This window comes from Myxocyprinus asiaticus, chromosome 37, assembly GCF_019703515.2.
Source record: "Myxocyprinus asiaticus isolate MX2 ecotype Aquarium Trade chromosome 37, UBuf_Myxa_2, whole genome shotgun sequence".
NCBI classification, from domain to species: Eukaryota; Metazoa; Chordata; class Actinopteri; order Cypriniformes; family Catostomidae; genus Myxocyprinus; species Myxocyprinus asiaticus.
In genome coordinates this window covers 33,935,135-33,962,572 of record NC_059380.1, presented here as the reverse complement: position 1 = coordinate 33,962,572, position 27,438 = coordinate 33,935,135, and the positions used below count along the sequence as shown (strand labels likewise).

General features: G+C 38.5%; 1 protein-coding gene and 1 pseudogene across 1 annotated transcript; one reads left to right on the top strand and one right to left on the bottom strand.

Moving 5' to 3' along the window:
• Window positions 1–17,632, bottom strand: part of LOC127428023 (testis-expressed protein 264 homolog) — a 119,360-nt pseudogene extending 101,728 nt beyond the window's left edge.
• Window positions 17,633–18,342: 710 nt separating this feature from the next.
• On the top strand, window positions 18,343–18,920 carry LOC127428351 (glutathione peroxidase 1-like). The gene is made up of 2 exons (XM_051676695.1): window positions 18,343–18,483; window positions 18,696–18,920. The coding sequence occupies exons 1-2, from the start codon at window positions 18,406–18,408 to the stop codon at window positions 18,918–18,920; spliced, it is 303 nt and encodes a 100-aa protein (XP_051532655.1). The 5' UTR covers window positions 18,343–18,405.
• Window positions 18,921–27,438: the final 8,518 nt, after the last annotated feature.

Sequence of the window (27,438 nt, the reverse complement as noted above, 5' to 3'; positions counted from 1 at the left end):
GCCGTGTCATCCACCAGATGCGTCTGGTGTGCAGCTCCCATTAAGTTACCCTGCTGCTCACAGTTTACCAAAGTTGTGTGAAGAAATACTGTATGTATTGTATGATGAGACAAAGACTGTTATGCAACAAGTAGCCCTATTTATATCTGAAAAAATGCAGATATAGATCGATAATCATCTGGAAAATGTTCTGACTATCAATGCGTGAAAAAGGCATTGATCCCAAACCAAAACACTACATTTAGTTAAACCAGCATCATGTAAATAAGATTTCATGATGATCAAGTTTGTTATTTTATCAATTGAACCTACTCCAGATAAACATTTTATATGTATATTCCCTGAGTCCTGAGCATGAGGGTGAGTTAATAATGACATAACTTTCATTTTTGGGTGAACTATCCCCTTAACTTATAAGAAATGTATTTATATATATTAAAACAACAACAACAACACATTTCCTACAGTGTGTTTTAACATTCCAACTCTAATGGTATTAAACTCACAATTTTGTCACCTTCTTGAATTTTATTCTCGGCAAACATCTTGGCTCTTAATATTTAATCTTAGCATCTGTTTTATTATCCATCTTTTCTGGTACATGCTACTTTTATGACATGCAATTTCTTGCAAGGCACTTCAGTGAGAGAGCCTCTGCTACAAACATTAATGTAAATGTAATCCGTCAAAACAGTTTTTAGAATGTAATAGCCATGACTACCTATTTGGCATTAGTAATGATGTTCTCACACTCACACTGTGAGATGCATTTTGCAATAAGGAATTTGAAAAATATCTATACGGCAGGCAAATCAGAATTTGTAGCACCATTTATCATGATTACATAGGATAAAATTAAATTATGTGAGACAAGAGTCACACAATAACAGATACCCTAATTTTCTCAAAATATTATAATAACAAACAAACATATTCCAACCCCACATGGTCAACTATGTTATAAACGTTTCTGTAATAAATTGCAACATCTCCATCTAGTGGTACATGAGGATAACAAACTCCATACGCTCTGGTATAACAATGCATTTCAATGACCAAAATTCAATTTAAAGATATAAATGATATGAATGAACATGTCAGAACAAAAGTGTTTGAAATGAAGATATCTAATTTTCAAAAAAAAAAAAAAAAAAAAAAAATTTTGATTGTGATTAACCCACTTAAAAACAAAAATACGGAACTCAATTTTAAATTAAAGGAATAGTTCACCCAAAAACTAAAATTCTCTCATCATTTACTCACCCTCATGCCATCCCAGAGGTGTATGACTTTCTTTCTTCTGCAGAACACAAAGATTTTTGAAGAATATCTCAACTCTGTAGGTCCTTTCAATGCAAGTGAATGGCATGAGGGTGAGTAAATGATGAGAATTTTCATTTTTGGATTAACTATCCCTTTAAAGAAATGCATTCTAATCTATTTTAAGCTATTTTTCCTCATAAGGGAATTAAAGGTTAATGCATAGATAATGTGTTGGATGCACAGGAAACAGCACAGGCTGCTTTAAACCCTCACTTAAACAGCCACAATGTAAACATGCTCTCTTACTGACACCTACTAATGTATTTATTTTGTTCATATATGACACCATAATTTTCATTAGTCAACCTCACATATGATGGATGGAGCAATTAGAAGTGTATGTACTATGTGTGCATTTAGAATATTATGTTGGCTGCAGGTGTTTCTTCATGACTGTACAACATACTGAATGCACATGCATTAAGGAAGAATTCATTTGCAAATCACATTATGGTTAGGAATTCTGCAACTGGGAAATTTTATATTGTGCAATGGGGGAATATGCTTACAGTGCATTCATAAAGTATTCAGACCCCTTCATTTTTTTTTCATATTTTATGTTAAAGCCTTAAGCTAAAATGCTTTAAATTATCTATTTTTTCACATCAATCTACACTCCATACCCCATAATGACAAAGAAAAAAACAGATTTTTGATAACTCTGCAAATGTATTAAAAAGAAAATACTGAAATATCACATTGACTTAAGTATTCAGACCCTTAACTCAGTACTTAGCTGAAGCACCTTTGGCAGCGATTACAGCCTCAAGTCTTTTTGAGTATGATGCGACAAGCTTTGCACACCTGGATTTGGGAATTTCCTACCATTCTTCTCTGCAAATGCTCTCAAGCTCTGTCAGGTTGGATGGGGACCGTTGGTTGACAGCCATTTTCAGGTCTCTCCAGAGATGTTCGATTGGGTTCAAGTCCGAGCTATGGCTGGGCCACTCAAGGACATTCACAGAGTTGTCCCTAAGCCAATCTTTTTGCGTTGTCTTGGCTGTGTGCTTAGGGTCATTATCCTGTTGGAAGGTGAACCTTTGGCCCAGTCTGAGGTCCTGAGCACTCTGGACCAGGTTTTCATTAAGGATATCTATGTATTTTGCTGTGTTCAGCTTTTCTTCAACCCTGACCAGTCCCCCAGTCCCACTCCCTGCCACTGAAAAACACACCTATAACATGATGCTACCACCACCATGCTTCACCGTTGGGATGATATTGCGCAGGTGATGAGTGATGTCTGGTTTCCTCCAGACATGACTCTTGGAATTGAGGCCAAACAGTTCAATCTTCGTTTCATCAGACCAGAGAATCTTGTTTCTCACAGTCTGAGAGTCCTTTAGGTGCTTTTTTCTAATTCCAAGCGGGCTTTCATGTGTCTTGCACTGAGGAGAGGCTTCCGTCTGGTCACTCTGCCATAAAGCCCAGATCGGTGGAGTGTTGCAGCGATGGATGTCCTTCTGCAAGTTTCTCCCATCTCCACACAATCTCTGGAGCTCAAACAGAGTGACCATCGGGTTCTTGTTCACCTCTCTTACAAAGGCCCTTCTCCCCCCTGATTACTCAGTTTGGCCGGGCGGCCATCTCTAGGAAGTGTCCTGGTTGTTCCAAACTTCTTCCGTCTAAGAATTATGGAGGCCACTGTGTTACTGGGAACCTTCAATGTAGCAGAATGTTTCTTTTCTTTTTTTTTTTTTTTTAAGCCTTCCCCAGATCTGTGCCTCGACACAACTGTCAAACCAAATTAAAATGTTAAGTATGGAGTGCCACAGGTGTCAGTTTTAGGGCCTCTGCTTTTCTCCTTGTATATGTTTCCCCTGGGAGACATTATCAGGAATCATGGAATAAGTTTCCACTGTTATGCCGATGATTGTGATGAGAAGAATGTCATCTCAGAATGCTATTGAGATGCGGGTTGGCGCTGTTTTGGAGGCACGAGAGGGACCTATACACAATATTAGGCAGGTGGTTTTAATATTGTGGCAAAAGATCATTTTTGTGTGTAATATGTGCCAGATAGGTGACCTGAAGTCAGCGTCAGTCAGTGTTTACATACAACAGCACTACATGATCGCTTGTATTACTACTACACTACTAAAGCTAGGAAATAGCTTTAAATGGCTTTAAACTAACAACTTCAGCATTACGGCTCATCACAGCTGAGAGACACAACAGACTGATTAATTACACAAACTCAAGGCGCTTACCTCTTACCGGACTTTCCACATTGGAGAGGACATAATGTTTAAAATGGCGGAGATGATTGAGGCTTCTATAGTGAATGACACTTGCACACCGGCTACCGCAAAACAGGGAGAAATACCCCCACTAGGATGGCTTGTAACGAATGAGGCTGGTATCCCTTCAGCCGACCACCAGAGGGAGCCCTCTCCCGAATACTGACACTGTACCGTTTCTTCTATGGTTACTTCCATAGCCATGCTCTTCCATTATGACTTTGCAAAGTATTGCCAGTTTCACCGCCTTACCAAGCATTATTCTCATTGCCTGTTTATTGCCTACTTGTTATGACCATTGTGCCTGCTTTACTAGACTACCGATTTTGGATTACTGTTTTGCTCTGTTTGCCTGGTTGGACTGATTACCTGTGTAACGACTACTTTTCCTGCTTCAATGATTATGTCTCTGCCTTGTGTCTTGTATTTGTCAGCTGATTGTAATAAACTTCTTGCATATGGATTCTACCTTCGCCTCATGTCGAGTGCATTACAGAATGCTTCACCACCAATGAATCCAGCAGAAGTTTCTCAGCTCCAGGCTGCATTCGCTCACCAGAGCGAACTGCTCAAAAGTTTCCAGGAACAACTGAACCACCTAAGAGCTGAAAATGAGAACCTCACCCACTATATCCGTTCTCTTCCATCTCCACAAGCTACACCTGTAAGATTTGCTCTTCCTGATAAGTTTGTCACAACCATCAGTCCAAAGTCAAGTCCAGGGATGCCCCGAAGCTCCTGAACCGATGCAGATCACCTATACCAGAGTTTCTGATGAAGAACGCGATCATCGTCATAAGGAGTGACTGTGTTATTACTGTGGTGAAAGGAATCATCGAAACTCTACATGCCCTCACAAAGACAAGAAATATCAAGAGTCCAGGACTATTGTGAGTACCATGAATATTTCATCTCCCACACAACACAGATTCACTCTTCTCATTGAGCTCTCCTTTGGTGATACACTGAAATGTGTTTCTGCACTCGTCAACTCAGGGGCTGCCGTGAATTTAATTCACCAAGGTCTAGTACGGGAACTCCATATCCCTACAATACCTTGTATACCCACCATTAACATTATTGTTGTGAATAATGCACCTATAGGCACAGGTATCACTCACCAAACAGTTCCAGTGACACTACAGATTGGATTGTTTCATACAGAGATCACATCTCTTTATATCATCAACTCACACCAAGTATCCTCTCATCTTGGGTCATCCATGGTTTGCTATCCATGATCCCATCATCTCCTGGAACCAGCGTGAGTTAAAACAATGGTCAGATTATTGTCAGTCTAATTGTCTTCATGTCACAATCGTCATGCCATGTTTGACTACCAGCATCGAAAGTCCTGAGAACCAAGCTCAAGTCCAGGTCCCGATGGAATATCCGAGGTATTCAGCAAAATCAAGGCTACACAATTACCCCCTCATCGTCCATGGGACTGCGCTGTTGAGTTACTACCCAACATGACACCTACTAGGAGCAAAGCCTATCCATTGTCAAGACCTGAAACCATGGCCATGGAGACTTATGTCGAAGAGGCTTTAGCTTCGGGATTCATTCGTCCTTCCACCTCACCATCTGCAGCAGGCTTCTTCTTCGTTGAGAAGAAAGATGGAGGGCTCCGTCCATGCATTGACTACCGTGTACTACCGTACAGTGTCTGCCAGGGACCACAGTTCACTTCCAGAGTCTGGCAGGCTTTCTGTAAACAGCTGGACATCAACGTCAGCCTCACATCTGGTTATCATCCTCAGGCAAACGGACATGTGGAGAGACTAAACTAGGAAATCGGCAGATACCTCAGGTCTTAATGCAGTTAAGAACAACAGAGGTGGAGCGACTTCCTCCCATGGGCTGAATACACCCAGAACTCCCTCACACACTCATCTACTGGACTCACTCCCTTCCAATGTGTGCTGGGCTACCAACCTCTTATGTTCCCTTGGTCGGGTGAACCCTCTACGGTGCCAGTGGTGGATGATTGGATCAGGCGGAGCGAGCAAGTGTGAGACCTCAAGTTGCGGCTACCCTGCAGGAAACTCAGCCCCAGGTATGTCGGTCCGTTCAGAATTGTAAGACAAATCAATCCTGTAACTTACCGACTGGAGCTACCTGCTAACTACCGCATCTCTCATTGTTGAAACCTGTCCACCCGACATCTGGCCCCGGAACTACGGATCCTGAGCCGCCTCCTCCATTGGAGATAGACGGATCACCTGCTTACATGGTCCGAGAGATCATAGACTCACATTGTCAGGGGGTCAGATGCAGTGCCTGGTGGACTGGGAAGGTTATGGACCAGAGGAGAGATCTTGGGTAGCCACCAAGGACATTCTGGACCCATCATTGATCCTTGACTTCCACCGAGTGCACTCGAATCATCCTGCACCATGACCAAGGGGATGACCCAGAAGAAGAACACTGGGAGTTGTTCGTGTGGGGGGGGGGGTTCTGTAACGAATGAGGCTGGTATCCCTTCAGCCGACCACCAGAGGGAGCCCTCTCCCGAATACTGACACTGTACCGTTTCTTCTATGGTTACTTCCTGTTTGGACCATATAAATAGCCATGTTCTTCCATTATGACTTTACGAAATATTGCCAGTTTCACTGCCTTACCAAGCGTTATTCTCATAGCCTGTTTATTGCCTACTTGTTATGACCATTGTGCCTGCTTTACTGGATTACCGATTTTGGATTACTGTTTTGCTCTGTTTAACTGGTTGGACTGATTACCTGTGTAACGACTACTTTGCCTGCTTCAACAATTACGTCTCTGCCTTGTATCTTGGATTTGTCTGCTGTTTGCAATAAACTTCTTGCATATGAATTGTACCTTCGCCTCCATGTCGAGTCCATTACACAGCTATTTTTCCACTGAGAAAGCTGATCTTCAGAAAGCTGACAGCATCTCTGCTTGGGAGTGGCAACAGGTGATCGCACATGCTCCGTCTCTCTCTCTCTCTCTCTCTCTCTCTCACACACACACACACACACACACACACACAAAGTAGTTCCATGCACAAATATGTTTTTTATGACCATACTCAGTTTTTCCTAATTTTGTAACATTTACTTGTTCATTGAACTGTTATATATAAGCAATATCACACTCGCAATCGTGCTATAGGGCCATATCGCACTCTTGCTCGTGTGATATTGCTTATATATATATATATATATATATATATATATATATATGGCCCCAGACTGCCACAAAATGGTTGCATTTTCCGACCGTTTTTTTCTGCTAGTGCGACTAAATTTGGTATCGGTTGCACTGGTGCGACTTCAGTGTTGGTTAACTCTCCCTCTCTCTTTCGCTCTCCGTTTATGCGCTGCCGTTTATCAACCGGCAAGCGCATCACCCGGAACATTGTACAGAGCAGCGCGAGTGCTAGCAGATGACTTAACCATGTGCCGGTCTCGAGCTCTCAACCGCGGCGCGCGGCGTAACTCATTGACGGTACGTGTCCGCTGGCAACTTTCCAAATGTAAACGCTCATATATAAGATTATATTTTTGCTCGTGTACTGAGCAATAGTGTATAGACTATACACACACTTTACATATTACAAACATGCCCCAAAGCTGCTGCTCTCTCGGGCGTTGTGAGCGTCATTGAGTGGATTTCTTCCGCACGAGTGGACACGCACAGAGAAGCAGTAAGAAGCATTGCACGAGTTGCGAAAATCATTTTAATTCTCTGGTGCAAGCCTCAATGAAAACCCTAAGTGAGTAAACTGGATTAAAACCACATTAAATGGCCCGATATTCTGAACAACATTTAATAGTTGAACAAGATTTACTGTGACATGCACCAATATAAATCAGCAGTCTTTTCACACATCGCCGCCCTTAAATTACCATGAATTTACTATAGTAACACCAACTGTATTAACTATAGTATTTTAGAAAAAAATATTCATAATGAATCTTCTCATATAACTACTATAGTTCTATTAAATTTGTAATATGCTACCTAGTATTTTAGAAAAAAAATATATACATAAATACTCATAACTACAATAGTTCTATTACCTTTATAATATGCTACATAGTAATTTAGAAAAAATATATTTATAATAAACATTCCCATATACAGTAACTACTATAGTTCTATTACATTTATAATATGCTACATAGTAATTTAGAAAAAATATATTTATAATAAACATTCCCATATACAGTAACTACTATAGTTCTATTACATTTATAATATGCTACATATAAGATTGAGGGAATTACATTAATTTTTATTGCAACTATGGCTATATAATATATATATAATATATATAAACTCTGCAAAAAAAGAAAATCTTTTTTCAGGACACTGTATTTCAAAGATACGTTTGTAAAAATCCAAATAACTTTACAGATCTTTATTGTAAAGGGTTTAAACAATGTTTTCCATGCATGTTCAATGAACCATAAACAATTAATGAACATGCACCTGTGGAACGGTCGTTAAGACACTAACAGCTTACAGACGGTAGGCAATTAAGGTCACAGTTATAAAAACATAGGACACTAAAGGGACCTTTCTACTGACTCTGAAAAAACCAAAAGAAAGATGCCCAGGGTCCCTGCTCATCTGCGTGAATGTGCCTTAGGGATGCTGCATGGAGGCATGAGGCCTGCAGATGTGGCCAGGGCAAGAAATTGCAATGTCCGTACTGTGAGACGCCTAAGACAGCACTACAGGCAGACAGGAAGGACAGCTGATCGTCCTCGCAGTGGCAGACCATGTGTGACAACACCTGCACAGGATCGGTACATCCAAATATCACACCTGCGGGACAGGTACAGGATGGCAACAACAACTGCCCAAGTTACACCAGGAATGCACAATCCCTCCATCAGTGCTAAGACTGTCCGCAATAGGCTGAGAGAGGCTGGACTGAGGGCTTGTAAGCCTGTTGAAAGGTAAGTCCTTACCAGACACCACCGGCAACAACGTCGCCTATGGGCACAAACCCACCTTCACTGGACCAGACAGGACTGGCAAAAAGTGCTCTTCACTGATGAGTCACAGTTTTGTCTCACCAGGGGTGATGGTCGGACTCGCGTTTATCGTCGAAGGAATGAGCATTACACCGAGGCCTGTACTGTGGAGCAGGATCGATTTGGAGGTGGAGGGTCCGTCATGGTCTGGGGAGGTGTGTCAAAGCATCATCGGACTGAGCTTGTTGTCATTGCAGGAAATCTCAACACTGTGCGTTACAGGGAATACATCCTCCTCCCTCATGTGGTACCCTTCCTGCAGGCTCATCCTGACATGACCCTCCAGCATGACAATGCCACCAGCCATATTGCTCATTCTGTGCATGAATTCCTGCAAGACAGGAATGTCAGTGTTCTGCCATGGCCAACGAAGAGCCCGGATCTGAGTCCCATTGAGCACGTCTGGGACCTGTTGGATCGGAGGGTGAGGGCTAGGGCCATTCCCCCTAGAAATGTCTAGGAACTTGCAAGTGCCTTGTTGGAAGAGTGCCTTTTATGTTCATACGAATATTTACACAAGTTTGCTGAAAATAAAAGCAGTTGAAAGTGAGAGGACATCTCTTTTTTTTTTTTTTTTTTTGCTGAGTTTATATATACATACAGGGTTGGGAGTGTTACTTTTGAAATGTATTCCATTACAGAATACATGCTGTAAAATGTAATTTGTAATGTATTTTGTTAGATTATGTTACTGACCTAGAGTATTCTAAATACTTTGGATTACTTCAGCACTGGTAGATTTTTTTCACTTGTTTTGACTATACAAACTCTGCCAGTACAGTAAGACAAAATACACATGTAAAAAATACATTCTCTGAAAAACCTTTTTTTGTTGTTTCTAAAACAAGATAAATCAGATTGATCTTGTTTTAAGGATTTTTATATATTTTTACAGGAAAACAATACAAAATTATCAAGAATACGGTTTTGCCCTAATATCAAAGGTCTTACTAGAAAAAAAGAAATTATCTAACATGAATTTTCTTGATAAAAAAATTGTGATCGTGCCTGGTAACATGCATGTAAAGTGGCTAGAAATAGCATTTTAGCTTGGCGTAAAGCTGACAATTTACACAAGGTTTATTTCTATTCTTCTGCTCCAAACTTACTTCAAACTTCTCTGACTGCTCGTATGAATGTAACACATCATAAAGTGTTTCACCGTTGTTCAAATGGACTTTGGACTGCATCATTTATACATATAAATGTTTTCCACCTGAAAGGACTAAATATTAAAAGAAACAAATGACAATAAAATGCAAAGTAATCTCTTCAGTAATCAAAATACTTTTTGAATGTAACTGTATTCTAATTACCAATTATCAATTGTAACTGTAGTGGAATACAGTTACAAATATTTTGTATTTTAATTATGTAATCCCATTACATGTATTCTGTTACTCCCCATCCCTATATATAAATATATATATATATATATATATATAGTGGCATGCAAAAGTTTGGGCACCCCTGGTAAAAATTTCTGTTGCTGTGAATAGTTAAGTGAGCTTCCCTCCCTCCAGGACATATACACAAGGCGGTGTGTGAAAAAAACTCGGAGGATCATCAGAGACTCCAGCCACCCGAGCCATGGTCTGTTCTCACTGCAACCATCAGGCAGGCGGTATCGCAGCATCAGGACCCGCACCAGCCAACTTCATGACAGCTTCTTCCCCCAAGCAATCAGACTTTTGAACTCTTGATCTCTCACAATCAATATACATCAGCACTGCACTTTATTAATCTTATTATCTCACACTGGACTGTCATAAATTATATTCTCTTAACAACACATTGGCAACTGACTATCAACCGACAGCCTGAATGTCAATACAATACAACCTACTGTACATTTTATATATACTATATATATATATATTTTTTATTGTATAATGTGTATTCTATATTGTGTGTATTGTATAATGTACATTGTATGTTATTATTTGTATATTGTGTTTTGTGTAATTATGTGTATATTAGATTTTAAATTGTGTTGTGTAAATTTGATGTTTATTGTAGATTGGTATATGTCTCATCACTGTCACAACTGCTATGTTGCTCGGAACTGCACCCAAGAATTTCACACACTATTGCACTTGTGTATATGGTTGTGTGACAATAAAAGTGATTTGATTTGATTTGAGTAGAAGATGAACTGATCTCCAAAAGGCATCAAATTAAAGATTAAACATTCTTTTCAACATTTTAAGCAATATTAGTGTATTATTTTTATTTTGTACAATTTTAGAGTGAAAAAAAGGAAAGGAGCACCATGCAAAAGTTTGGGCACCCCAAGACATTTGAGCTCCCAGATAACTTTTACCAAGGTTTAGCTTGTTAGGGCTATGGCTTGTTCACAATCATCATTTGGAAAGGCCAGGTGATGCAAATTTCAAAGCTTTATACATTCCTCAAATCTTGTCCCAACAATCAGCAGCCATGGGCTCCTCTAAGCAGCTCCCTAGCACTCTGAAAATTAAAATAATTGATGCCCACAAAGCAGGAGAAGGCTATAAGAAGATAGCAAAGCGTTTTCAGGTAGCCGTTTCCTCCGTTCATAATGTAATTAAGAAATGGCAGTTAACAGGAATAGTGGAGTTCAAGTTGAGGTCTGGAAGACCAAGAAATCTTTCAGAGCGAACTCCTCGTAGGATTGCTAGAAAGGCAAATCAAAACCCCTGTTTGACTGCACAAGACCTTAAGGAAGATTTAGCAGACTCTGGAGTAGTGTTGCAATGTTCTACTGTGCAGCGACACCTGCACAAATATGACCTTCATGGAAGAGTCATGAGAAGAAAACCTTTCCTGCATCCTCGCCACAAATTTCAGTGTCAGAAGTTTGCAAATGAACATCTAAACAAGCCTGATGCATTTTGGAAACAAGTCCTGCAGACTGATGAAGTTAAAATATAACTTTTTGGCCGCAATGAGCAAAGGTATGTTTGGAGAAAAAAGGGTGCAGAATTTCATGAAAAGAACACCTCTCCAACTGTTAAGCATGGAGGTGGATCGATCATGCTTTGGGCTTGTGTTGATGCCAGTGGCACAAGGGAACATTTCACTGGTAGAGGAAAGAATGGATTAAATTAAATACCAGCAAATTCTGGAAGCAAACATCACACCATCTGTAAAAAAGCTGAAGATGAAAAGAGGATTGCTTCTACAACAGGATAATGATCCTAAACACACCTCAAAATCCACAATGGACTACCTCAAGAGGCGCAAGCTGAAGGTTTTGCCATGGCCCTCACAGTCCCCCAACCTAAACATCATCGAAAATCTGCGGATAGACCTCAAAAGGGCAGTGCATGCAAGACTCTCACAGAACTAGAAGACTTTTACAAGGAAGAATGGGCGAAAATCCCCCAAACAAAAACTGAAAGACACTTAGCTGGCTACAAAAACCTTTTACAAGCTGTGATACTTGCCAGGGGGAGTTACCAAGTACTGACCATGCAGGGTGCCAAAACTTTTGCTTTGGGCCCTTTTCCTTTTTTGTTGTTATTTTGAAACTGTAAAAGATGAATATAAAAAAGTAAAATTGCTTAAAATATTAAAGAAATGTGTCATCTTTAACTTTTAAACCTTTTGGAAATCAGGCCATCTTTTGCTCGCTTAGCTATTCACAGCAACAGAAAATTTGATAAGGGGTGCCCAAACCTTTGCATGCCACTGTGTGTGTGTGTGTATATATATATATATATATATATATATATATATATATATTAGTTTTTAATTGTGTTTAGGGTACTGGTTTTCATTACAGAAAAGGCCATGGTTTGTTTTATAGAAATCATGTTACATCTAACCATGGTAATGAAGATCCATGCTTGGTTTTACATGAGGTTACCATGGTCTTGTTACCAAAAACACTGTTAAAACTATAATAATAAAAATAAAATAAAAAGAAACTATGGTAAATTTTATAGAGGCAAATGGAAAATAGAATCAAGGGCTTTAAAGCATGGACCTTTGTGACTTATGGACATAGCTTGTTTTTCTTCTGCGTTTCTTCTGTTCTCTTCTAATGCTCTCTGATTATAGAAAAAGATAACTGGTTTTGTTTGCTTTCAAATTTCCAAGAGATGACTGAACTTGAATCAAAAAGATCCTGATGAAAGGAGTCCCAATTCAGTCGCAGTGTCTGAATAATGTTGCCCTATCTAAATTAGGTTCACTTTTTACCTTTTATAGATAACCTTACTGTTTTGCCAGTAAATTTACATCTGCATACCAACTCAAAATCAATGCCTTACTATCCAATGGGCATTTCAGTCTGGAAAAATATGCAATATTATTGGTAATTGCACTCATTTTTGCAATATATAATATTAATATCACTTTTATTATTAGTTTCTGTCTTTACATTTTTTAATTTATAGGCCACAGACCCCCACCCCGCACCGGTGTTACAAAATGAGGTGCCGGTGCCACCACTCTCAAAAGTTAGTCTGGAGCCCTGAGATATATATATATATATATATATATATATATATATATATATATATATATATATATATATATATATATATATACAGTTGTGCTCAAAAGTTTGCATACCCTTGGAGAACTGGTAATATATGTACCATTTTTAAAGAAAACATGAGTGAGCAGGCAAAACACATTTCTTTTATTTCTTATGGGATTCATATTCAACTGTAGGTTATAACAGAATGGCACAATCCTAAAACAAAACATGGCAACAAAGAAAAAAATGAAATGACCCCTGTTCAAAAGTCTTCATACCCTTAGTTCTTAATACTGTGTATTGCCCCCTTTAGCATCAATGACAGCGTGCAGTCTTTTGTAATAGTTGTCTTTGAGGACCCAAATTCTTGCAGGTGGTATAGCTACCCATTCGCCTTGGCAAAATGCCTCCAGGTCATGCAAAGTCTTTGGTCGTCTTGCATGAACCGCACGTTTGAGATCTCCCCAGAGTGGCTCGGTGATATTAAGGTCAGGAGACTGTGATGACCACTCCAGAACCTTCACCTTTTTCTGCTGTAACCACTGGAGGGTCAACTTGGCCTTGTGCTTAGGGTCACTGTCATGCTGGAAAGTCCAAGAGCGTCCCATGCGCAGCTTTCATGCAGAAGAATGCAAATTGTCTGCCAGTATTTTCTGATAACATGCTGCATTCATCTTGCCATCAATTTTCACAAGATTCCCCATACATTTAGAGCTCACACACCCCCAAAACATCAGTGAGCCACCACCATGCTTCACAGTGGGGATGGTATTCTTTTCACTATAGGCCTTGTTGACCCCTCTCCAAACATAGCGCTTATGGTTGTGACCATAAAGCTCTATTTTGGTCTCGTCATTCCAAATTACAGTGTGCTAGAAGCTTTGAGGCGTGTCAAGGTGTTGTCATTTGTGGCATTGGCACAGTAAAGGCTTCTTTCTGATAACTCGACCATGCAGCTCATTTTTGTTCAAGTATCGTCGTATTGTGCTCCTTGAAACAACCACACTGTCTTTTTCCAGAGCAGCCTGTATTTCTCCTGAGGTTACCTGTGGGTTTTTCTTTGTATCCCGAACAATTCTTCTGGCAGCTGTGGCTGAAATCTTTCTTGGTCTACCTGACCTTGGCTTGGTATCAAGAGATCCCCAAATTTTCCACTTCTTAATAAGTGATTGAACAGTACTGACTGGCATTTTCAAGGATTTGGATATCTTTTTATATCCTTTTCCATCTTTATAAAGTTCCATTACCTTGTTATGCAGGTCTTTTGACAGTTCTTTTCTGCTCCCCATGGCTCAGTATCTAGCCTGCTCAGTGCATCCACGTGAGAGCTAACAAACTCATTGACTATTTATACACAGACATTAATTGCAATTTTAAAAGCCAGAGGTGTGGGAAATTAAACTTTAATTGCCATTTAAACCTGTGTGTGTCTCTTTGTGTGTCCGTAACAAGGTCAAACAAACTTTTGATCAGGGCCATTTGGGTGATTTCTGTTATCATTATGATTTAAAAAGGAGCCAAACAACTATGTGATGATAAATGGCTTCATATTATCACTATCCTTAAATAAAAATGTTTTGCATGATCAGTCATATTTTCAAAATCAATGCCAACATTTCACAATTTCTGCCAGGGTATGCAAACTTTTGAGCACAACTGTGTGTGTATGTATATGTATATATTGTGCAATAGGGGAATATATAATATATATATATATATATATATATTCCCCTATTGCACAATTACAGTACTCACCAGAAACCAAATGGGGGAATAATATTTAAAAAAAAATTCTCGGATGTCAATACACAATTTCACTGTTCTTCTTTCCATCTCAGATGAGACTGAGCCCAGAGAAATCAGCGGCACTTTTGGACAGTGTTGATGTATGGCTTCTGCTTTGCATAGTAAAGTTTTAACTTGCACCTGTGGATACAGCTCTGAATGGGGTTGACTGACAAGGTAAATCAAAGTATTCCCGAGCTCATGTCATGATATTCATTACAGATGAATGAGAGCTTTTAAGACAGTGACATCTGAGGGAATCAGAGATCACCTGCATTAAGAAGTGGTTTTCCAGCAGGACAACACCAAACCATGTACTGCCCGGATTACAAATGCATGGCTGCATAAGCAGAGACTGTGTCTGCTAGATTGGCCTGCCTGCAGTCCTGATCTGACTCCAGACCTTATTCACAACAGTGCCATCTTTGATTTCTGACTGGAATGACAACGAGGCTGTGAGGGGTACAATTACAGTCTCTTCGATGGGTTGTACAGTTGTTTAAAGTGTTTTTGGATCATTCCGCTGATGAAACATTTAAAAATATCTTTCCAAGAAATTTCAATAACAAAAAACTTCAGACAACATGAGCTGTGGAAAATTAGATGTGATCTATGAGCTGTTTGATACCTTTATACAGTGCATGTCATTGAAGAGAAGGTAAGTCTATCCCTTATAGCCTCGTTTCCATTCCCATCAAATATCAAAGATGCCCCAACTTTTTTGGAGTGTGTTGTTGCAATCTTCTGATTTGAAATTAGAGTGTATTTAAAAAACAAAAACAAAAAAACAAAACAATTACATTTACAAAAAACATCAACTAATGTGTTGTTGTAGGGCTTTCAATATAGAAAGGGTGAATAGAATCAAAGTCTTTCTAGCAAGTCAGTCCACTGTCAGCCATCTTTGGAACGCTCCTGGGAGACTATTTCCAGTTATGACAGTGCAGCTCCTATCTACTTGAATGGAGGAACACCGAAATCTCAAAAATGGTTGGTCAGGATTACGATCAAATAACATTTCAAATATGAAGTAAAATCTGACAACGCTGGTGTCATAAATTGTGCTTCTTTACCTTAAATTACGAGAAAAAACCCCGCAATTTTCTTGGCTTGTATAGCTCATGCAATTTTTGGAGATGATTGACAGGCGATGTCTGTGTATAAAAGGTGATTGTCTCTTTTACCTTTAAGGTGGTACTTCCTTTCTACATCCGTTGACCTTTGGGTGCTAGAGCTTCTTGGTTGGGCAATTCCATTGCTAAATAGTCTCAGTAAACAGAAATTCTTGTAAACAGAATTTACAAATCACTCCTTTTTGTTTTTATTTGCATTTTCCATACTTTTTCAACTTTTTCAGAATTGGGGTTTTGTGTGTGTGTGTGTGTGTGTGTGTACAGTATATATACTTTTTCTAATGCAAGCTGTTGTAAATAAACCACAGCTGTGCCTTGCACCAGTTGTTACAATTAATATGGTCACAGTGCTGTCAAATTAATATCAATAATCAATAATAAATAATAATAAATAATCCTAAAATTTACTACACTGTGCTTCAAAGGTCTATCTATGTTCTCTTTTCACTTCAGGTTTATGGTGTTGCATTCTAATAAGAGCTGTAATACAGTTATATCACAGTGTCATAGCCAGGGTTGGGAGGGTTACTTTTGAAATGTATTCCACTACAGATTACAGAATACATGCTGTAAAATGTAATTTGTAACATATTCCATTAGATTACTCTAATGGTCAGTACACGTATTCTAAATACTTTTGGATTACTTTTAGACTTTTTCACTTGTTTTGACTATAAAAACTCTGTACAGTAAGACAAAATATACATGTTAAAAATACATTCTCTGCAAAACCTAAATATCTTATGCAGTGTTGTTTCTAAAACAAGATCAATCTGATTGATCTTGTTTTAAGGATTTTGTTATATTTTTACAAGAAAACAATAAAAAAAAATTTGCCCTAATATCAGAGGTCTTACTAGAAAAAAATAAATTATGATCCAACATGAATTTTCTTGATAGAAAAATATGATCGTGCCTGGTAATATGTGCATGTAAAATGGCTAGAAATAGCATTTTAGCTTAGAGTAAAGCTGACAATTTACACAAGATTTATTTATATTTATTCTGCTCCAAACTTAAAACGTACTTCTCTGTCTGCTCATATGAATGTAACACATCATAAGAAAGTGTTTCACCGCTGTTCAAATGCACTTTGGATCGCATCATTTATATGTATACATTTTTCCATCTGTAAGGACTAAATATTAAATGAAACAAATGACAATAAAATGCAAAGTAATCTCTTCAGTAATCAAAACACTTTATGAAATGTAACTGTATTCTAATTACCAATTATTTAAATTGTAACTGTAGTGGAATACAGTTACATATATTTTGTATTTTAAATACGTAATCCCATTACATGTATTCCGTTACTCCCCAACCCTGGTCACAGCAATAAAGGGTTCCCAAGGGGTCTCCAACCGGCCCCATCAAGATGAATTGCCCAAATCATGCATTCTAAAGTCTTCTCACCTTCTTTGGATGATCATAGAAAATCCTAATGGATGACAGTTTAGTTCCAATGCTGCAGCTCTCTTTGAACAATGATCCACAGTCTTTATAAGACCCAACTTTGCATTTATATGCTATAGTGATGCCCCTGATGGGGGGTAAACCAGTCCTGATTTGGATTTCTGTGGTCAGTCCAGAGTACAGAATATAACACACTGCTACAATAAAAAGCCCTAGACAGAATATGCCTACGAGACTCAAAATCTGCCATTCCCACATGTCAGCCAAGTGCTTTACAGTAAAGTTAAAGTGCAAAATAACATCCGTACACAGGTTTAGAAGAAAATGACAGTCTCCCTGGTTCGTTCATTCATTGAGCAAACCATCCGGGATGTCGGAGTTTTCTCTCTCTCTCTCTCTCTCTCTCTCTCTCGACTGCATTATTTAACTGTGGACTCAAATCAGTGGATTTCTGACTCAAAATCAGAAATTTTCACTTTAAGATGCTGCGCAGATTTTCGGAAGCGCAGCATTCCTTTAAACACATAACATGTTGAGCTCAAGCTTCCTGGACTGAACCATTCCCTTGTTATATGGGTGTGACCCAAATATGCCAAAACACAAAATTTCATTTTGTGATGTCTGTCATTTGAGATTTAAAACAGTAAAGTCTTTGAAAAACTTCAAGGGATTCAAAAAAGTATATATATATAAGTATTATTTTTTTTCCCTAAACGTTTTTTGAAAGTTCAGAGGATTCACATATTTATACTTCCTTTATATATATAAAAAAAAAAAAAGGGTTTATTTTGAATTAAGAAACGGCAGACGATACAGCTAGAGGCAACCTAATCAAACATATACAGCACATAACTAAAGTAAAAAACTTTTATTTTTTTCTGTAAAAAAAAACAGAAAATGAATACAAATAAACAACCAAATAATAAATATTATCAAAGTACACATTTAAAATCAGCAGTAGGAAAGGAAAAGTTGTGCTTATTGAAAATGTAGTGTCGCTTTGAGGAACAACAGTCAGGGACTACACTCAGATGAACGAGCTCCACAGCCGCTATGCGGATCAGGGGCTGATTATCCTGGGCGCTCCCTGCAACCAGTTTGGACATCAGGTAAAACTTGTCTTCAGTATATGGGTGATTCTTCGATTACAGTAAGTTTTGTTTTGCATTGTTTTAAAGACAAAAACTTCGTGACTTCGTTATGATCATGCTGAACTCTAAATTAAATCAACTTTATATGAACTCTACATTAAACATTGATAAAGCCTAATACTTGCATTTTTAACTGATTTTATGATCATATGCTGTTATCTGCTTAACAGGAGAATTGCAAGAATGGAGAAATCCTGCAATCTCTGAAATACATCTGTCCTGGAAATGGCTTCGAACCCAAATTCCAGCTTCTGGAGAAGCTGGAATTGAATGGCCAGAACGCCCACCCTTTGTTCTTGTTCCTCAAAGAGAAGCTGCCAGACGACTCCATGTCCCTAATGACTGATCCCAAATCCATCATCTGGAGTCCTGTGAATAGGAATGACGTCGCTTAGAACTTTGAGAAGTTCTTAATTGGTCTGGATGGGGAACCATTGAAGGTTCCTCACCACTGACATTGAGCCCGACATTCAAGAGCTTCTCAAGAGGGCGAAGTAAACCTCTTGGCCTCATGGTGTGGTGGGCAAGCAAGATAGAGGTCATAAGCCGCCGTCCATTGTCTATCACATGTAGCCAGTGCTTCTTATATGATTGTTGTTTGATTCAGGCCAACTGTGCAGACATGGTTAGAGTGCGATTGTGTTTTAGACAGTTTACTCAATGACGATGCTTCCTAAAATCATTCTGAGGGAAGTCTCTGATGGAAATGGAAATGTTTAGTTGCATTTTAGCCATGAACTGCAGAGCTTAGCTGTTATCTTGCAACTTTTTTTGAAAAATAGAACACTTCTAAAAATATTTCTGGTGTTCCTCATGTCATAGTTTTCAACAATTTTCATGCATTTTTATCAACAAATTAACAAATAGCATGCCTGTGGTGTAGGCATTACACATGCTAACTAGTGCCCTATCTTTATCTATATTGCACTGTAATAAATTTATTATTAATCAGGTTTTGATGATCAGTGGAATTCACAGCACTGAGCCAGCAGATTTTGTAGTGACACCATGACAAAGCATAAACACTGAAAAAGAAGCTCATACAGAAATACAGTGAAGTATTGTCAGATATTGTTATATGTGGTATCCAGGGTCAGAAGTTATTTTGTTAATGAAAAGGCAATATTTGTCCCCTGGAATTGATTTGTAAGGGGCATTTTAACCAATTTATGAGGGAATATTTTTACCATATAAAATCACATTGTATGTAAACTTGAATGTAAAACACTTTTAATCAGTTCTCTAAAGGGATAATTCACCCAAAAACGAACATTCTCTCATCCTTTACTCACCCTCATGCCATCCTAGATGTGTATGACTTTCTTTCTTCTGCATAACACAAATGAAGATTTTTAGAAGAATATCTCAAACCTATAGGTCCATCAAATGCAAGTGAATGGAGGCAAGAACTTTGAAGGCCCAAAAAGTACATAAAGGCAGCATAAAAGTAATCAATATGACTCCAGTAGTTAAATCCATATCTTCAGAAGCGATATGATAGACTGGATGGGAAACAGATCAATATTTATGTTCATTTTTTACTATAAATCTCCACTTTCACATTATTCTTTTGTTTTTGGCGATTCAAATTCTTCGTGTATATTGGTATCTACTGAGCTGGGAGGAGAATTTATAGTAAAATCCTCCCCCCTGCCCAGTAGATGGTGGTACTTTACAGAGGCATTTTTGCCCCAAGCCCCTGTTAACCCTCCTATTCAGAAATGGCACTTTCCTTTTTTAATAATAATACCATTTTTTCTTCCTTGAAGACAATAAAATTAAGCATTTCTTTTGGATTTTATGCTATTTTGATCTTATTTACATGTAAATTTCTACATTTTCCCAATAATTTCTGTTTAGAAATAAGCACATTTTTGAAAAAAAAAAAAAGTTATTTAAATTTAACGTGTTGTGTTAAAGTCTCACCAGTTCATTCTTGTGTGTGTGTAAGTGTGTTTGTGTGTGAGTAGGTGTGTGTTTTACACCGAGGATGTTTTAGAGTCTCACCCTGTAGTTTGTCTTTTTTTTTTTTCTGCATTGTGGCCGATTTATTGATTGTATTTGACAGATAAAAAAAAAAAATTGCTTTGTTTTTTGGTCTTTCCCATTCATTTTTAATGGTCAGTCAATTCTGACTGCGAATACCAAAGGTGTCGCTTTTTTTTTTTTTTTTTTACAACCACTTAGCCTCTGACACTTTTTTTGGGCTGCTACCAGAAATTTTTCACATTCAAATTTAAAAGGTCCCTGTTCATAAAAATGGTCTCATTTTACAGATAACCCCCTATATTTTATTAAATTATTGCAGTAATTAATAAATAACATTGTATATGTTTATAATTTTATGATAAACAGAATTGTTTTATTTATCTTTATTTTTTATTTCTAAAGATTAAAAGCATGCCATTTCAGTTCTGTGTCCTCTGTGTTCAAGCAAATCTTATTTTATTCCACTGGATGGCAGCAGGTACTAGAAAAAAAGATTTTTTCCTCTATCACCTTCCATCACATTATACTGATCTGAAATGCAGGTGGTGCTCAAATGCATTTTTGCCCTCACCCATAGATATCAACTCTTTTTTTTTTTAAGTGCTGAGAGCTTCCACACTAATTTGTTGTCTAGAAGCTCCAGGTGTCATTGGAAAGCAGAGAATACCAGCTTTACAATGATGTGTAACATTTCATCTTCTATAGATGGGAACCTGTTTTACTGATTATTTGTTTCTCATATTTTGTTCTAAATTGTTTTGACACAACATTAGATTATTCACCCAAGCAAGCCAACAAACAAGTAAACAAATAAAGTTAAAGCTAACAACCAGTGGCGGCTGGTGCCCAAATTTTCAGGTGGGCTCTGAGCCAATGCGCGCGTACACGTTTTTTGTTATGGAAGCAGATGGATTTATCAATAAATCCAAGTCCAGACGTAAATTGTGTTTTACACTGAATTCTCTTTTATTCTTTATATTATTTAATGCCAATATTAAATGCTGACAGATGAGGTAGCATAATTAAAATAACAGTTATGATTGTTTTACTACAAACTTTGAGACTGTATATTATATTTGATTCTCCAGTGCTGGAACAGAGCTAAAACAAAGTGTGGATATAGGTCTGACTATGCAAGACTGTAGATTGAAGTAATCACTTTTCTTTGCATGATACATTGACTGCATTTATACGATAGCCTATGTCGGCGATAGCTAGCTAGCCAGCTTTATCAATAGCTGTTAGCTAAATTTGGTGATGACAGTAGCTGTTTATAAAATAGACTGTACATTATAAATATGTTGACACAATTCAGTATTGATGTGATTCCATCACAACTGCCATTTTGATATATCGATGCACTATTGTTTTATAATATTAGAATGTATATATTTTCTGTATAACCAAGTTACGTTACACTAATGAATGGGTCTTTTTGCATTATCTTGAACATTGTCTAGCATTCATTGTTCAAAAGAACAAGCAACATAAGTCTTAATTCTATTAAAATGCACCACATTTTCAGGGCCCCCCTCTGACAGCTGCACCTTATAAAGCACCTCAGAGACTCTTTCCAAAATTTTAAAAGGCCCCTTAAAGCTTCTTCATGTGTTATTGTAGTTTACCTTGCTGAATATTTACAGATTAACACTGTTTATGGCAGTTACTGTGCAGGCAAGATAGTTTGTTAAAATTACACAGATCAATCCTTATGGCACTATATTTCACATGCTTTGCAGTTATGTAAGCTTACCTGTCCAATAAGAATGCCAATTCAGGGTTGAAAACCGAACAAAGGTCCTTCCAGGAATCAAATGCCCTGCCGATGTTCACTCTAGTTTTCGCTCTACCACGATTAGCCAGACTGGATTCCATCTCTAAGATAACGTTACCTAGTGTTGCAGACTGTCTGTTGATGCAGAAGAGAAGCTATTACTGAGGCAAGGCTCTCGGGAGCATGCATAAACGTCACATCCTTTGGATTTTCCAGGCAAAAGGGACCAGCTCCCTTCGCATGAAAATCAGTCTACAGGCTTTAATAGGCAACCTAGGAAGTCTGGGAAGGGTTCATTTTTTAAGTTGCGTTACAAGCCCTTCACACATTGCCAGGCGAATATTACATGAATATTGTTACATATTGCACCTTTAAACAAAATAAAATTTTACAAACGTGTGTGTGTGTGTGTGTGTGTGAGACAGACATCTTATTTGTACAGGAATTTTGCCCTTTTGTCCTTCTGAGTGGCAAACTTCTCAATGACCCTATTATCACAGGTGTCCACTTGTGATCGGATCAACCAAGACACATGTTAATGCCAGGTGTGAACAGGGCCATAGGCCTTTACAGCTTACTTCTGTAGCCAACCGCTGTTGCTCTCCTCGTCCTAGTGTCCTCCGTTTCTTTGTGGGCCGCTGCTGCACAGATCCAGAAGGAATGGAGTCCCTGATCCCAAGTTACCATCCACAATTAGTCTGTCATTGTGTACTCTGTGTATAATAAACTGTGTCTACATTATCATTCTAACTTGATTTCCTATTCACTGTCATTATAAGCATTTTCTCAGCCAGTGATAAGTAATTATTTACCTGATATTTTGCATGCTAGGTCGGTGAACCTCTGGATGTATCCTGCGATGTAGACAGAGTCGATGTTCCTCTTCTGCATCTGGTTAAACAGCATGTCCACGTGTAGCAAGATCTTGTGAAACAATATCAGGAAAAAGCAGAAATCCTTATCTTCCAGCATTCTCACAAAGCCCCCGGCCTCTTTGACAGTTGAAGGATCAAAGTTACCAGAGTCTCTGATGGTCAGGAAACACCGTATGAGGTCATCCTTGTGCTCAAACACAGTGTTAACAGCACGACTGTGGAAGTTCCATCTTGTTGTCGAAGTTCCAGGAAGTCTGTATGCCTTTGAAAATGGTAGCTGTCTGAAGGTGCTCGTCCAACACATTGTCTAGCGAGGTGACAAGATCTACTAACCCCCTGAAAACAAAAGGGTTGTCTGAAGATTTGGTCTCATCGTGGCCGCGCAAGTCTAGCTCAAATGGCCCGCAGAATTTCACACAGTCAATTATCTTTGATAAAATGTGCCTATTCTTATCCACAGCTTCATTGCGCTTTCTTACTCTGATTCTGTGCCTTCGCCCATTGCGTAGCTATGTTGACTCTGCCAGTGATTGCTAGCTTGACACTATTGTCCATATGTGCTCTTGTAGACTCAAGTTTCTTCATCCTCTCTGATAAATGGTTTAGGTTTCTTAATCCTAAAAAAGTCCATGTACCATCTGTCTCCATTGTTTTAAAAAGTAGACATGGAAAGCAAAATAAGGCATTTGCATGACTACATCCAGCTAGCCAAGCCTTTCTGCTGTACCAAGTACGGGAGAAGTATCGTGTGTACGTTTTGCTCTTTTCGCTAGTCTGTTGTTTGATGTTGATGTCAGGTTGATCTGGGCCAAGCTCTTTTACACGTATTTTCTCCACCAAAGTTCTCCTCTCAAATGGATTTTGCTGAAGAGATCTTATTGAATTTGAGGGCAGACTGGGCAGCTGAGATCCTGCTCCTGTGTCTGCGTTCATCATTGCTATAGTATTACAATCTATTGGCAGAGACTGTCAGTTGTCCAGTGAGTCAATGTCAAGAGTCGGGACCACCACCGACTGTGCATGTTTGGGGCGCTTCTCTCAGCTCGTGTCAGTATTGGTTTGCACTGCTCCACCGAGGGGCGCTGGAAAAAGTACCCCAAGCATGTGCAGTCGGTGGTGGTCGGGACTCTTGACGAGAGAAGGGATGAAAATGAAGCTAATTTTCCCCCACATAATGATTTATATTTTACATATTACACGTTATGCATTTTAAACACACACACACTTAAAATAAGTTTTAAAAAAATTACTTTAAAAATACAAAAAAAAAAAAAAGACAAAAAAAAAAACACTTTCCACCAGGTGGGGTAGTGCCCCAGCGCCCCCTATGGACCAGCCACCACTGCTAACAACCCAAGGAAAGATTTGATATACATTTTGAGTGGTCAGTACAGAAAAGAGACAGTTGCATTTTATGCCTTATCAAAATAAAATTTCACTGTGATATTTAAAATAATTCAAACTGTTGTATTAATGCAACAAAATAAACTATACAGTCACCTTCCTAAGAATGAGAGCTTTAATTTTATATATGACTTGTCCATTTAAGTGCTATGTTTAGGACTTTTAATTTGAATATTTCTACAACGTAACCTCCAGGTGGGGCCATTTTGCGACACAAATGTTTTCAGCCCTTATTTTCTTCTTTTATGTAACTAAATGCAAAAGTTCAGATTCTAAGCTTTCAAATTTTACCACATATGGCTAATTTATGCATCCAGGGACTTCAGTATTTTAAGAGATAAAACGGCTTGCCATATAGCGCTTCCCCACAGACCTGCCAGCATGTCCGGAGAATGTTTATTTATTTATGTTCATATGGCAAATGGAGGAAAAGTATTTATAATTCAGGTAAGAAAAATATTTTACCACCCATGTCCATGACTTTGTATTACTTAGGGCCAGTCACACAGTGCTGTGCTTGTTTTTCCCTTGCAAGTGAAACGGACCAAGGTTGACCAAACATAGTGGAAAAAATGGTGCCCTGAATGGGGTGGTTTAAGTTTAATCTTATTTTTATTTTATTTTTTCCTAAGTGTTGATTGTTATGGAAATACATTTATCTAAACAATGAATATTTGAGAATTAATTGCATTAACTGAATATTTCCATGGATTTGCTCCACCAAACTGACATCACAGTCAACAATGACATCACAGTCAACAATGAAATCATAATCCCATTCAATCTCCAGAATTGTGTCAAGCAAGAAGGAATAGTCAGTGCTGTGACTACGGCACTCTGTACTTTCCTCTTCCACTTCAATATTCTCACTTGTGTGTTCTCCTTGGTCTACAGAGAATTCTGGGTTTTTATCCTGCACAGATTTACTGCACACATGGTTTAGCTCAATCTCAAACTCCAGCTTTGCCTCAAGATCTTCCAAGGTCTACACATCTGAAAACAGGAGAGAAAATGAGTTTATGAAAACTTGTATCACTTGAAAGTCTCATTCCTGATGTAGCGGAGTGGGGAGAATGTTGCAGATGCCAATATGTTCGATGGAAAATCCATAGATAAGCTGACTACGCCACCCTGTAATTAACAGGGAAATACTAACCCAATCCCAAATAGAAAAGGGCACACATGTTCATTGTTTCAAAACAAAAGGGCAAGAGACATGAATACCAAAGTAGAAAAATATTTTTATTTTAACATTAGATAAGTCTGATGGGCACTGTATGCTCATTACATCACTTAAGTGTATTAAAATTATGAGCACTGCAATCAACTTCATGGTTTGTAATAGGCTTCACACACACACACCCATAAAACAGCATATACACTTGCTGACCACAGAGAGCTGAGGCTTACCAGGAGCAGGTAGGCTAGCCGAGCGCAGCGATTTCCCCCTATAAAAAAGACACTTCACCCACAAGTGTATACTCTCACTCACACAAGCACACAGGTGAATCAGTTGTGCTTACACTCCGCATGTGACAGGGGCACTACCACCATTTGGCAGGGAATGTCTAGCCCCATACACTGGGCCCTCAGCTCCTGAGAACACAAATAATTAACAAAATAATCATAACCCAAGACAAGGAAACAAGACAAGGAAACAAAACAAATATGTTAGTGTGAAGGGCAGGTGAGAGCTCATGCCAAATCGTCACGCTAAGATCATCTTCACAAACAATAGCAAAATAAAATGATTTCAATCAGAACAAAATAACACTATTTCCAACCTCGAATGATGATCTCGTTGGCTCAGGATATACACAGACAGAGATAAAGATCACACTTCTCTCTGCGAGTACAAAAACAGCACTTCTAGAGCCAGAGACAGAGTTGTAAATGTAAAACAAAACAGGAAAACACAACTGGAAAACAAAACAACAGCGTTGGAGTTCAGCCCTGCAGCTTCTATGCAGACAGACACATTCTGGTGAGCAGATTATTTAATCTATAAAAGAACAAACAATTACATAAAACTAAAAACATTAAACCCACACGAGTGTGAATCACCATCGTATTTAATGAGTTCACATATCAGAAGTGTTGGAGCTACAGCCATAATTACGGCCGCGAATACACCTGCGGTATACAGTATGGAACAGGCTGACTGGAGGAAGTCAGCAGTCGGCCAGCGGAGCACGATACGAAACGCTATCACATACAAAAGGAACTAATATTAACACAGGTTACCAGAGCCAAGCGGTTAGCCTGACATCTAACATAAAGAAAACAAACAACAATTGACATGGGTCATTAGTCCATGACGCGCATCTAGGCGACACGTAGCCGCCCTAATATACCCCACGAACGCACGCTGATAGGCTATAAAAACCCACCTAATACTGAGGGGTGTGATGCAATAGAGCAGACGAATGCGCTGTTCTTATGCACACTGCATAATGCAAGTCGCTTTAAAGTTAATATTATGCATAAAGAAAAGTCGCAATTATACACAAATGACAAAAGGGAAAAACTACAAGACAGTAGTCTCTCTCACTACACTTACATGTTCTTGATGAAAATAAAAATACCCATTAGGGCTACCACTGACTAAGGAACTGACAAAGTTCTTGCAGTATTGAAGACTTAGATAGTCTGTGGGAAAAAAAAGACTTCATTCCTATTTTTGGAGAATGATCCAAGTTATTAGTTGCAGGGATAATAATCATGACAATTTTGGCACATTTATGAATGAAATACAATATATATTACAGGAGTATACACACCCAAAACACCTACAATCTTGTCCCTCTGTCCAGTGGTAAAATACATATTGTTCTTCCTGGGACAAATTAATGAAGACTTTATTGACCGCTT

Excerpts from the sequence above, each read along its gene's own strand:
- LOC127428351 (XM_051676695.1), top strand. The coding sequence starts at position 18,406 with ATGAACGAGCTCCACAGCCGCTATGCGGATCAGGGGCTGATTATCCTG. Across the intron at positions 18,484-18,695 it reads GCAACCAGTTTGGACATCAG|GAGAATTGCAAGAATGGAGA; the intron begins GTAAAACTTGTC and ends TCTGCTTAACAG.